The following is a 14,619-nucleotide window of genomic DNA, read 5'->3' on the forward strand; positions in this document are numbered from 1 at the left end:
CTGCACCCATCGTTCTTAATTTTGGTCACCATGTTTAATTGCACATCACAGAATAAAACTAGTGCTCTGCCATTCTGTTAAAACAGAATTGAAGGCTACTCTTCACTTGATGCCTTCCAAAACTGAAGCTTCAATTACTTTCTCCAGTTGGAATAATGGGAAATTACAGTTCTAAGCACAGCAAATGGAATTTACCGTGGCAGCATCCTAATCTCATTGAAAGGAACTGAAAACCCCTACCTTGACGGCGACAATAAGGGTCTGGTTGATTCCAAATGGCTCTTGAGAAATTACTTCTATTGTTGACAGTCCTATCAGGGACCCAGAATTTAGAAGGCCGCTGTCATCAATCTGGACCACAGGGACTCTATCTTGACCGTCCAGAACATGGTAACTCAGAGAAGCAACTCTGTCTCTTAATAAAACAAAGAAGTAAATAAATATAAACAAAACCAGCATAAGACTCTCTTAAAAGGCAAAGATCAATGTTTACAGCATAAGTTTGTATAAACTGCATTGCCATTTGTTGGCACATCTCTGCCTTGTTGTTAAAAAGCATTTTTTAAAAATCTAAGATTCAAAAGGTTCAGATTTTGATTCAAGACTCCTTGTAAGACATCTTATCTGTGCTTGTGCAGACATTAAAAAAATACTTGCTGCCCTGTTGTCATTTACTGTTGTAAACTTGATTCAGAATACAAATGGACAAGACTCCAGGAAGCTTCCTTCAGAAGTATTTTGTATAAAGAGCCTTCAGAGTGAGATTAGTCTGCCAGGGTCAATGTTGATATTAGAGATAGAGACAGGGGCATGACTAAGCAGATCGTAGTAGTTTCCTGGAAATTATTTGTTCATAATATTGATTTTTAAAAAAATGTATGTCCATGGCATTGCTGTATTAAACATAAATAGTGCAGAGATTTATATGTAATATACATGGGACATAACAGTAGCTTTTTCATTCAGCCAGAAACACAGATTTTCCTTATAAATATAACTACCTATCAGTATGCATAATCCTCTTCTAAGAGTGAAGTTATTGGGATTTAATCAAACAAAAACAAAGGGCCTTGGGGTTTTATTTTGTTTTTTGCTCTATGTACATAGTTTTTAATAGCTGTTCCAGTTCAATGTATAGCCCTATGGGCTAAACGAATTAAAGTTTTCCTCATCAACTCTAGATTCATCTTGTTAGAGCAACAATGGTAAATATCGTGTCAAGGAAGACACGATAAAGCTATGTTGGGGGATTTGTTTTGTTTATGAAGTCCAACGCAATGCCCATATTTTGATGCATGTTTCATATCTTGGCTTGTTCAAAGCCATTAACCACAGTTTCCCAGTTTGGAAAAAAGTTAATGGAAGAGTCCCTGGCTTGTTTGCCAGGGAGGAGGACCATGAAGGGAGGAGCAAAGGAACTTTATGCTGATCCACAAGATTTATTGATATATCTGCTTTTTAAGCCAAGACATGATCTCCCAAGACAGCTTGTTTCCACACTCCCCGCCACAACCATTCTATCTTTCATTTAGAAGACCATGCTTCAAGATTATAATGTGAAGATCACCTACCTGTTTGTTTGAACTTTAAAAAAAGAGTTCGGTGACATTAAGATCTGTCCTACTTCAACACCCATAATAACTAGTTCTTCAAATACCTACAAAATGAAACAATTTTATTAGGTCTTTATAAAAGTAATGAATACTACATCGACTATTTCATCTTCAAACAACTAAAAGGAAATTATTGCAACACATGAAAGGACTACGCTTATTTTAACGCAGAAAGATACTTATCTTTAATGTATTATTCAGAAGGAAATTGCAAAGCATGGAGGCATTGCTTAACTTTTAAAAGACAAGTAAGTCTTTTTAATGTCAGTTGACCTATTTGCATGCTAAATATAAAGGGTAGCTTATAAAAGGACTTTGTAGGGGGTGAAATCTGTCATAGGTAGTAATTAATAGAAAAACTGAAATAATTTATAGGTGTACAGGAATCCTTTTGGTTCTCCTCTCAATTGATGCCCTTTTCATGATAAAATTGCACAGGACATCTTTCCAAGACCTTTAAATCACTATTTTAATTTTATATATACTATGAAAAGTTAGGGTCCAGTCCTCACTGTGCTCCATGCCAGGGTGTCAGTGGGTAAGAAGGGACTCTATGGACCGAGCATGGCTGGGTGGAAGTGGCTTATACAGGACATGGAATAACGGGCTCAAGTTACAGGAAGCCAGATTCCGGCTGGACATCAGGAAAAACTTCCTGACTGTTAGAGCAGTACGACAGTTACCTAGGGAGGTTGTGGGCTCTCCCACACTAGAGGCCTTCAAGAGGCAGCAGGACAACCATCTGTCAGGGATGCTTTAAGGTGGGTTCCTGCATTGAGCAGGGGGTTGGACTCGATGGCCTTGTAGGCCCCTTCCAACTCTACTATTCTATGATTCTGAGAGGCCTGTAAGGAGACTGGTTGGAGACATGCTGGAAGGTGTTGGAGAGAAAGGATGGGCAAAGGAAGGGGAAACAGTATGTGTTGTTGGATTGTTATCTGCCTCATCGCTTCCACCAGCCAATATTTATTTTGCGGAAACTTGGAGCAAGGAAGCACACACACATTTAGTAAATACATCTCGTACAAATATATAAGCCCCACTTGGGCTGTGTGCTGGGATATAAATATATTTTTTGTTTATTTTAGAAAATGTATATACTACTTTTCATTTAAAAATAAAAAAGCCAAGAGTGTTTCATGAAATAAAAACAAAATTCTGTAAAACCCATCAATAAAATAATAAAATAACCCATTCAAAATAACCAGGGATAGCTGGCAATGCTAGCACTCAGGAAAATGCGTGGGCAAACTAATACGCTTTAAGTTGGTGACAGAAACACTCCGCACTAGGAGCCCACCTGATCTCAATGGGGAGAATACTATATAACAATAAATAATTCTTCATTGCTTACACGTTAGATACAATATTGATTCTAAAATAAATGGGAGGTATAGTATAAGTTCCTTCATGGGAAGTGGAGTGTTTTGATACACATAAGGGTCAAACTAAATGTTCTTCTGGTCATGCTTAGTGAAGCTATGCATAGAAAAGGAAAGGAACCTCTCGTGCAAGCACTTGAGTTAATGCTGACTCCTAGAGAGACGCCTGCTTTTGTTGACGTTTTCTTGGCAGACTTTTTAGTGGGGTGGTTTGCCATTGCCTTCCCCAGTTGCAGTTACCTTTCCCCCAGCTAGCTGGGTACTCATTTTACTGACTTCAGAAGGATGGAAGGCTGAGTTGACCTGAGCCGGCTGCCTGAGAACCAGCTTCCGCTGGGATCGAACTCAGGCCATGGGGAGAGTTTCGGCGGCAGTAACTGCCGCTTACCACTCTGTGCCACACGAGGCTCGAGCTATGCATAACAGGGTTGTTGTTTTTACTCCAGTGTAAGCACTCATGCCTTCTATTTGGATTGGGACCATAGTGCTTGTGCATGTGTTAAACCTTCCCCCATCTATTTTTTCATGAAATTCCACTCCCCACTGGTGTGTGTATGTGTTTGGTGGCTCTAAAAAAGGTTCCACTGACTCAAATTTTCCTTTTTTTTAAAATACCCTGCCGTGAGTGTTTGTGTGTGAATTTCAAGACAAAAATGAGGAGGGAAAATATTTAATCCCTCTTTCCCAGAGTGCCAGTCTTGATCTGAATAGGGGCTGTGCAAGCTTATACCGGGATAAAGAAACCTATCACACATAATATCACTGTGGGTTTCTTCACACTAACGAATAAGGCGCGCTCGTGACTGGCCACTCAAGTAATTTCACAGGTCTTTTTCATAATATCAGCAACCTCCTGCATATCTCCCACACCTTGCCCCAGTAATTCCATTAAAAAACAACAACTGTGATATCCTGATTCTACTGAAATATCTCAGGATATCCTACCGTGATATCCAGGTTAAGACTTTCTCTTCTCCCAGGCATTTAACAGCATTTAACAACACATGCTAAGTTTTTTTTTAATGGACCCCAGAACTGTTGTTGTTTAAAATGAATACTGTTTTATACTGTTTTTATATTTTTTGATGGTTTTAAATTTTGTATACTTTTTAATGTCCACTGTTTTTAACTTTTATAAACCACCCATAGAGCTTCAGCTATGGGGCGGTATATAAATTAAATAAATAAATAAATAAATACTGTGTACAGGGGAAATTGTGCTATAAATCACCCAAGAGAGGATGCTGTCCCAGTCAGGGCTATGAGCAGCAAGCAGAGGGGAAGTTTTCCATTATAGATCATGTAACGCAGCCCCATTACAACTGAGCAAGAGAAGCAGGGAACAATCTCCTGGTAAAGAAACACAATTTCCCCTTAATCTAAAGAAGCCCTATGTGTGATTAGAACATTTAATTTGGTCCTAATTCCCAAATGGAATGTGAATTGTGGAAACATTTAGGGTTGGGTTGCCAGAATAGTGGGTTGGAAAAAGGGTATTTCATTCTCACATAGATAAGTTTTCAGAGAGACAAATTCCACTGGTGGGCTACTCTAGCTAAAATGCCCAGGAAACAATGCTAAATGCTACTGTTGCAGTAAATACGTTGCACAAATGGGGCCATAATAGCCCAGTACTTTCTTTTTCCTTCTTTGTACCTTTGCTGAACATGTAATGACATTGGGTGGGATCCAGTCTCATCCCCCTACAGACAGAAGGTCTCCTTCCATCTGCGGGAGCCTTCTGCTTCAGTGGAGGAATTATGCTGGCGGAAGGAGGGGGTATAATCTTCATTGATTTCCCCTCCCCCCTGCAGTCCCCTTATTCCCCCAAATCTGTTCTGAAGGGTTGGGGGAACCCCTTCTTCCCGCCCCAGAACAGTGGGAGAGGGGATGCTGGGGCCTGTAGACAGAGGAAGGAATCAGCAGAGATTGGCTCCTTCTCCTTCCACTATAGGCAGAATAAAAGCTGGAACTAACCCATCGATTCTTTCTGCCAACAAAAGTGCTTCTAACATGGTATTCTACAGATACTGTTAAAACTAGTCCTGACTTATGACAGCTCAATTCCATTACCGACGACAAAGACAGCTCTAACTACATGTTCGCACTGGGATGGCCTAAAAATGCCACTTTAAAAGTGGTTGTTCTTAAATATCAATACCTTAATGCAGTCACCTATGATTTTAAAAAAAGTCCAGTATGATGGAATTCATAAAACCTAAAGCTGAAACCACATGTATCCATCAGGCAGAATGCAAATTGACATAATTTAAGTATCAGGTACACAAGATCTTGGACAGCACATCTTAAGAGTTCTTTTGTTGTAACTGCTGTAAGTGATTGTTAAGGGCTTGTCGGTACAATTGGCTTTTGAGCTATAAAAGCATTATGCTTCTCTGATTGTAAGATGCAAGCCAGGCATTTTTCATGATTCCTCACCCCACACATACTTTTGTCTCTGATCTTTTTCTGTGACTGGATTCTAAGTTTCTTGGCTGTCATAGTGCACAAATTGGGGGGGGGGGGAAGTATCTGGTAAAAGCAGGGAACTGCAGACAGACAGAGTACATGAAAGCAGAAGTCCAGGCTGCCTTGATGCTCTTTGCCAGTTGAGTAGGACACACCCGTATCTTTATTTCTCTGTAGTTGAGCACTTCACTCAACTATAGAGAATAACTGGATCAGGACTGCATATTTATAAAACTTCAATCTTCAAATGTCTTACACTTGTGGATTTTCTGCATATACATCTAAAAGGACATCAAGGTGTTTTTTCACTTTCTGAAGCACATATACTTACAGAAACTGCAAGCGTAATATATGAGGAAAAACACAATCCATTCGAATAATGCAGAACTAAGTAATTCAAAAACTAACCCTGATGACTGGTCTTTAAGACGAAGAAAACCATCCAGACAGCATTTATGCATTATAGCTAACATTAATTATTTAGCTCCATGAAAATGTAATTTCAATTTCATTAATCTCACTGAAATACTAAACACACTTTTTTCAAATTAAGAACCAATGAAATTAACGGGATTTACAATGCAATAACTATGTTATGCACCAAGCACTGAAGACTTAGCTGTTGGGTATGATTGGATGATCTGAGCAATCAGAAAGCCCCAGAGTACGTGCTAAATGCCAGTCTGATATGGAATTGGAAATTTATTGTGGAAGAGAACTCAAGTACCTACGGAAAAGTTGAAAAACTGCTGCAAGTGAGGTCCTTCTTGATCTGGACAGGATTATGGTATGTGGTGACACAAGTGCATATTGCACTGCCATGTTCCTCTATATGTCCACACCTTATTAATGTAAGGCCTTACACCTAGGGAGGTCCATTGCCAGGAAATCCGCCCCTTTTTGGGCTTGCTGGACTTCTGTGGCACGCCTGACTTGGCTTGCATTTTTCCTGAATTCTGGGGACTTTTTATGTGTTTCTTTTTTCTCGGTTGTAATTTGTGGAAATAGAGATTGGCACAAATTAGGGCTAAAAATGGCACAATTTTGTGTAATTTGCACCCAAAATTTGCATAATTTGTTGCTGTACTTCGTATATTTTCCGTTAGTTACACAAATTGGTACAAATTCAAAACCAGTGAAAATCCACTAGCTGGCCTGATTCGCTGTGGACTAAGTCGGGCCAACTTGTGAAAGATGAGCTGAAGTCCAGGGGGCCAAGCCGACAAAAGCTCATCAAATTCTAGCACTGGTCTAATGCTATAATGCATTAAATTCAGAACTGTGTGTACTGTACACCAAGAAATCCAAAAATTCTGCAACAAGAAGTGCCGGATATTCGCAACCCCTAGGTTATGGAAATAAACCCAATTTTTCCTATATTGTCTTGCCTTTAGGGAGAGGGAATAAGATGTTGCATTATTCTTATGCAACACCTCATGCCACACCTCTTGACCAGTAGCCACTCCTCTGGCTTTAGAGACTTCATCAGGTTGCTTCCTTTTAACCTATCTTCACAGGCACATTGTAAACATACAAACAGCTTCAGTTCCCCATGGCAATAAACTTGGTGGCTATAGCCATTTGTTATGCTTTTTTCCTGTGCTTATGTGGAATTGTGAGACATATACAGCTCTAGAAATGCTCCACTTTTCACCATGCAAAACAGACTACAAGATAATACCTGTATTTGGATTTCATCTGACAATTCTTTTGCCACGTGATAAAATTGTCCAGCTGAAGGGTCAAGGGCTTTCACAACAACCTTCAAACCTGTTCTTCCTTTCCCTCTACCGTAAACATCCATAGCAAAGTTATTTTGGGCAGAAAGTTGAAGAGAAGCCTGAAAGATAAAAATACTAATCTAGGCAATGAAGGAATTCCACTCGATAACTTGGCACTGACATCCTCCCTCCCAAACACAGAATTTACTACCACTAGAAGCTATCCTGTCTATTCAGGCATAGCTGTGTAATTATGATAGAACTGTAGAATTGAAAGAGACATCAAAGGTTATCTAGTTCCACCCCTTGCCAATACAGGATATTCACCATACCCCAGGCCTGATTACATCAGACACTGGCCTGATGAATTCAGCTGAGATCTAGGTAGGCTACCAGCAAACTGCAGATCAAAGTAAATACACTGATCGGTGAAGAACCATGCGTGTGACTCAGAACTTTTCTTTTAATTTGACTCCACCAAATTTAACATGTTGAGAAAGTTTAGAAAGTACATCATAATATGGAAATGATGAGTTTACCTCACTGAATCTTGATTTGACATCCAGGATATCCCTCTTAGTAACAGACCAGTGAAACGTTAACCCTGGCACTGCATTGCCAAAAGAAAAAGGAGTCTGACTGCTCGTGATGCCCATGACATACACTGGCATCTGGAAAAAAAGCACATTTTTATTTTGATATTATTGCATTTATATCCCGCCTTTTTTCCTCCAAGAAACCAAAGTTGGTGTACATGATCCTCCTCCTCTCCATTTTATCCTCACAACAACAACCCTGTGAGGTAGGTTGGGCTGAGAGTCTATGACTGGTCTAGAGTCACCCAGTGAGCTTCTGTGGCCGAGTGGGGACTAGAACCCAGATTTCCTGACTCCCAGTCCAACACTTTAGCCACTACACCACACTGGTTTACATAATTTTAAAAAGGAAATTACAATAAAGCTCCAGTGAGGTTTTTTTAAAAAATATACTTACAAACATGGGAGAAGTTAAAATATGGTAGTAATAAGATGCTGTATTAAGTTGCTAATTAAATTATATCATCAAAATTCTATTTTATTTGGCCAAACAATAGTAACCAAAAGAAAGCATGAAATCCCAAACACCTATAATTTGATTCACCTGAGTGCCAGTTTTCATTCGTGTAATGGGTACGTGGATTCTAACAGCCTCAAGCTGAATTACCTCAACTTCCACTTTATCCTAAAAGGAAAGGCAGAAAGTCCAGAATCAATTCAATTAATTGTGCTCCAGAGGTACATTTTCATTTCACTTCAGTATCTTTTGAATTACTCTAGAGACAGAAATGCAGAAACTTTCTTAACTACCTTTAGGATGCCTAGATTATTTTCATTTGTGTTCTAGCCTGCTTCATCATTAAGGCTTAGGGCAGATAACAATTTAACACTTAATCCAATAAAATGAGAATAGAAAACAATGTACTTTAAACGTTCATACCAATTAAAAGTTTAACCCTGACCAGCACAGGATGGCCCACATTAAAAAGTCTGAGAAGATCTTAAGTTCAGGCTTAGGTCTCAGGGCAGATAATAATTAACACTTCATAATCCAGAACAGGCAAGATCAAATTAAAGTCTTTCAATGGTTCTGAGAATGTCTTAAATTCAGGCTTTGGTGAAACATGAGAGCAGGGATGCCTGTGCAATGGATTCAAATGAGTTCTGATTTCTATGAATCTATCCTATAGATTCTGCAGTGGAATGGCTTTTTCTGAGTTGCATGGACCAGTTTTTTTAAAAATAAAAAAATGGAGGAAGGGGATTTATGCAACTGCACATTTGCAAACAGGAACAAAATTCTCATTAAAGAAATCAGATTCCGCCAATGAGTGAAAGGTGTAACAAATAAGTCTGACAAATCAGTAAACCACTGAAGGAATTTTTTTTTACAAACTTCGTACACCCCTAACGTTAAGAGAGAAGTCATTAAGAAATATTTTCAAGATGCCTTGTCTCTTTGAACTTTGCAGACTGAGAGAATACTCAATGGATATATTCTACCTAGGGTCTGATCTGGCAGAGTATGGTGGTACAAAGTGTCTTGTAAACAAGAATGTGTGGATTTGCCTTTTCCTGAGCAATACTATTGAAACCAAATGCTAAAAAACTGGAGAGGTGATTAGGTGATCTTGCTAGACCATGTCTTTTATATGCTGGCACAAAATGTCGGTGAGTGCTTCAAGTAAACCATGTTGGTTGCAGGACTTTGTCTGGAAAGCATCTGATCTTAAAATCAGAAAATGTGGTAATAGTACATACAGTATATGAGAGACAAAAATATGTCAGACATTCCAGTTTATGGATAGAACAGATTGAAAATGGGGACAAGGCCATTAAAAATATATTAAGAGCAGTGAGATCTGCAACAAAACATTGTATTACACCCCCACCTTCATAAGAGAAACTCTCCAGTGCAAGGCTCCAGCAAGCCTGGAACAGGAACCTTATAGTCCTGGGTCAGGCCTGGCAGAGAAGGGTGAAGTTCCAGAAGGGAATGACCTCTTTGAAGCCTTCCCCTGCTGGGCTATAGAGATATAGGGGGCTTGGGAATCTTAGCATTTTACAGATATGGGGAGATGGGATCTCTGGAGAATGGAAAGGGAAAAAGCAACCTTTTCTGTTCCTTCTTCCTGAAACATCCCTGTATCCTCCAGCATACTTACAATATGTTGTTGGGGGCAGGCCTGTTCCCTCTTCTTCCCTCGTCCTTACTCACTCACACTCACATACCCACTCTCTCTCTCCTTCCCCTCAACTGTCATGTCAACGTTTCATACATCCTGGAGGCTCACAGGATCTTGTTAAGTTATTTTGGGGTTTTAAAATTTTAATTTTTAAAGGTGTATAGTTCTACTTAACTAGGGAGTCTACTAGTGTAGAAACTGCTACATTCTATTTGGATGGCGCCAACGCCGATTTTATTCCAGCACCAAGTGAAAACATGGCTTTTTAACAAAGCCTTTAATGGTTAAATTCACCAAGTTTGCACGTTGTTTTAACTGTTTTAATTGTTTTCATTGCTTTTAATTTATATACTGGTTTTAACTTGATTCATGGTTTAATTTGTTTTTACCTGTGTATATTTATTGTTTTATATTGTATGATTTTATCTGTACGCTACCCTGAGATCCTAGTGGTATAGGGCCGGATACAAATGTTATAAATAAATAAATAAAGAATGATCTTTTGCTTCCAGATGAATAGTCACTCCACTATTTGGATTTGCTCTTAGAGAGAATAAGTAGGGCTTGCTGCAGCATGTTCCAGTGTATCAGCCCCCCTAACATCAGTGCTGCTGTTCAGGGTTACTCAACATCAGTGTTGCTGTTCAGCCCTCCCCTCCGAGAAGGGGATTCCCCTAATTTTCCATTTCTCCTTTTCCACATTCTCCTCTCCCTTGTTTTTTTTTAAAAAGTTTGTTTGTATTTTTGTAAAACATAGGATTCCCCTGAGTAAGCTAACAGCATGATCAATAAAATCAAAAGGTTAATACACATACACAGAAAATTAGTAAATATGCAAAAGAGCAAGCTAATAAATGAAATAAACACAAGGAATGATATGTGGATTCAGAGGACCTTTTCTTCTGCCGCTCCTAGTTTGTGGAATGGCTTGCTGGGAGAGATTAGTCAATTTAACAGTCTTCCGTAATTTAAGAAAGCCATAAAGACTGATCTCTTCCGGCAGGCCTATCCAATTGAATTTTAAGATGTTTTTTTTTTAATAATGTGCTGCTTTTAATAATGTATTAGTTTTAAATGTTTTAATTAGTTATGTGTATTTTATGGTGTTTGCATTTGTGTTGTACCCCATCTCGATCCAGAGGGAGAAGTGGGTAACATATATATGTGTGTGTGTGTGTGTGTGTGTGTACACTGCTTTGAAATCTGTAGATGTGAGTGGTTTATAAATACTCAAAATATATACCCATCAAACAGACTGATGTTTCGGTTTAAAAACAAAACACATTCACACACACAACCTGTACCTGTCGTTGGCAGGAAGGACAGGGGTCCAAATCTTTATAATATTTCTTTTGCATAATTATGATTCAATGGAAAATCAGATAGTTTTACTGTGTATCCTATTAATTATTGGCTGTTCTTCACTACTGAGTTTAAAACAGTAAACAAGTTTTCAGAAGAATTTAAGCTTAACTGGCAAACGCCAACAGAGTGGATGAAGCTACAGATGCGATATATAAATCAGGACACTGTAAAACCCAATGACAGATGAAAGTCAGCTCAATATGATGTGCTTGTCCATAAATGACACATCAGAATCTAGCCAAGGAAAGCAATACATCAACATAACGGGATTTAGATTCTTTGTTATAAAAGGACACATTGAGTTGGATATCAGATTCAGGAACAGAGTCTTAAATAGGCATTTTAAGTAGTGCTCACTACAAAAATAATAGTAAAAAGTATTTATGGGAAAAAAGAATGTAGAAGAAGTTGAAGATGGATTCTTAATCTGAGCCAACATAAAAGTGATATCAAGTGTTGGGTTGGATCAAGTCCTAGCATATCTTGGAATCACTGGATGACTTTGTTAAACTCCCTATCATTCAACCTCTGCTCTCCATCTAAGATAGGAAGAAATATGATATATTGTACAATGACGTTTTTAAGAGGAAAGAAGTAAAAATTGTAAATTCATATACATATCATTTTATGAACGACAAGGCAGGAACTCATTTTTTTAAAAAAATGTGCATGATGTACCATATATATAGCTTATAACGTAAAGCCACTATAAACACTAGTCATATGAATATATAAAGCCAACTAAGCAGTGGGCAATGCTTACAGAAGGGAATCAGAGGGGCTGGCTGCTCATGGAACAGAAGTGATGGTAGGCCCTGCTGATGGACAGTCAGCATACTGCCCATAATCTCGATTCAGAATTCAAGTGTAAGAGGTAGTGAATGGGGAGAACCATGCCGGCTGTCACTCTGAGATCAGAAAATTGCCCTTGGAGAGGGTGAAAAGGAGGCATTCTGGTGGGTGGGGAGGAGACCACAGACAGGACATGATTCAAACTCTCTTGAGCCTCCTCCAGTCTCCTTCCCTCCCACTCTGAAATGCCCTTGCTAGACATGCTGAAAAGCCCATGAAGTGAAAATATAGAAGATCAGAGGATGGGGAGGCAAAGGTCACCTCTGCCGTTTCACCTGTCCTGCCAGCTTCAACCCAGCAGAGCATAGGAATCTCAGAAGCCTGCGAGCAGCAAGGGTACAGTCAATACGATTGCGCCCTTAGAGATTTACAATACTAGCATGTTGAATTGGGCCTGGAATCAGACTGGGACCCAGTACAGATCAGATCTACTAGATCCCACGAATAAGCTTGCTATTCCTTTTTGAACAAGTTTCCAAGGGATCTCCACGTACAATGCATTGCAGTAATCATATACAGCAGCTCTCCGTGATGTAGTTTGATCATCATCTACAGCAGGAGTAGGGGAAATCGTGGACTTCCAGATGTTGATGAACTCCAACTCTCATCAGACCCAGCCAGCACAGCCAATGGACAGAGATGATGGGATTTGTAGCCCATTTTTCTATTGCAAAGTAGTGATCCATTTGCTTAATAGATCACTATTTTGCAATAGAAACCACCAGCACATCTGTTCTGGATGGGTCCCATAAATGGGAGGGGAGAGGGAAACGTTAAAGCCCCCCTACCCATGTGCTATGGTCCCAATTTGGATTGGGCTCTTGTGCCTATTGTAAACTAAGAGTGAAAAAAGTAACGGAGCTGAGGAAGTGAGCAATAAAAGCCCTCCTGCCCACAAAAACCATTAGCCCACCTTCTGCCCTGGCTGGTGCAAGCCAGCAGGGCTGAGAATGCAGTGGTGAATCTGCCACTCCCTTCCTCCCTAGTCCCAGTTTGGATTGCTCTGTAAGACCCATAATATTTGCAAATGTACTAAGCTTAAGTTCTAAAATTCCTCCTTTGGTTAAAAAGGAGAAATTGTACTTATGCACATTTTTAAACAAGCACAAAAAAAGGTCAGGCTCTAACTCAGGGTTATAATGTATGCACACATGGAAAAGTTACCTGGGATACAACCACAACTTTTCCAGTCTCTGCGTGAACAGCTTGAACCATCCCTGTAAGAGTACTGTTGCCAACTTCCATTCCAGTTATCAGGCCACCGTTGTTCACAGAGGCAATATTGGTATCACCAACGGAGAAGATTATGTTAGACTGAGGCTGCGGTCCTCCCTCAGAGATAATCTGTGATGAGTTATTTAAAGAAAAATAATTACAAACAGCCATCACTGATACAGCATAGCCTAGCTAACAGATTATAGAGGATCTGGCCACAACATATTCAGATCTTAATCACACACACACAGACACAGCCTTGCTTATCCAAGTTCAGCAGGCCACTGTAATTCAAAAGTATCTATTAGCGCTTTCTTCTTAAAGCGCCTCCTCCAAACCCTAAACTTGTGGGTTACCAAGCATATCATCTAATTCTTCTGTGTGATGTGTTGAAAGGTGAGCTTGTGTGCACATGCAGACATTTTTCTTTTATCTTTTGGGATGTTTAACTCACCTAGAGATGTAAAATTTCCAGAAATTTTGAAGCCATGGAAAAAACCCGGAAATTTTGGGAAAAATTAAAAACAAACAAACAGCAATATCGGCACTTTTTACAGATTGAAAGTCACTTTGTTATTTTAGGAACATAAAATGTAATTATGTACAAGTTGGTTTGGCATAAAATTATCACATTTGGTATATTAAAAGTCCAGTGTATTCAATCAATTATTAAAAATTTAATTAACTTTTCTAAACTTTTACTTTTTTTGTAACAAATGGAGCTACAAGATCTTGAACTGTAAAGAACATCTGAACTGTAAGGAACCTCTTTAGTTTGGGCAGTTTATGAGGAGCAGGCAAAAAACAATTTAAAAATAAATAGAAAAAATCATCAACATTAGTAACAAAGAAAATTATTTATGTCTCCACTAGTCCTCCACAGTGTCAAACAGACATAAAGCATCCATTCCCATAAAAAGAACTGGGGGGGGGGGGAAGGGGGGGAAACCAAGATTCAATGAATATGCATGAAATTTAATCAGACACATTTTCTGAGCTATACCTATCACTATCAGTTTCAGTCTCTGCTTCAATGGCAGTGCCCCCTAGAGGCAGAAATGCATCATGCTCTTGCATATGAGAGTTGTAGTCTCAGTTTGCAACCTAGGATTTGCTTGTCCTTGGTGCACAGAAAGTGCAATAACCTGATACTGTACATAGTTTTTAGAAATCATTTGGAGAAGTCCATAATCCATTTTTTCCCAATTTTTGGAACCCCCCCCCCAAAAGGCTTTGGAATTCTTGTGGGGAAAACCCTGTTTCCCCCCCAATTTTCCCAG

At 39.2% G+C, this 14,619-nt stretch overlaps 1 protein-coding gene across 1 annotated transcript in view; it reads right to left on the reverse strand.

The window, feature by feature from the left end:
• NUP210 (nucleoporin 210) overlaps positions 1-14,619 on the reverse strand; it is a 107,107-nt gene that overhangs the window by 21,732 nt on the left and 70,756 nt on the right. Inside the window, exons 25-30 of the mRNA XM_063121248.1 lie at positions 13,289-13,468; positions 8,326-8,406; positions 7,725-7,856; positions 7,146-7,304; positions 1,572-1,657; positions 241-415 (exon numbers count right to left, since the gene is read on the reverse strand). Coding sequence (XP_062977318.1) covers positions 241-415; positions 1,572-1,657; positions 7,146-7,304; positions 7,725-7,856; positions 8,326-8,406; positions 13,289-13,468 — 813 coding nt within the window. The remainder of the gene's footprint in view (positions 1-240; positions 416-1,571; positions 1,658-7,145; positions 7,305-7,724; positions 7,857-8,325; positions 8,407-13,288; positions 13,469-14,619) is intronic.

Source organism: Elgaria multicarinata, chromosome 3 (genome assembly GCF_023053635.1).
Source record: "Elgaria multicarinata webbii isolate HBS135686 ecotype San Diego chromosome 3, rElgMul1.1.pri, whole genome shotgun sequence".
NCBI lineage: Eukaryota > Metazoa > Chordata > Lepidosauria > Squamata > Anguidae > Elgaria > Elgaria multicarinata.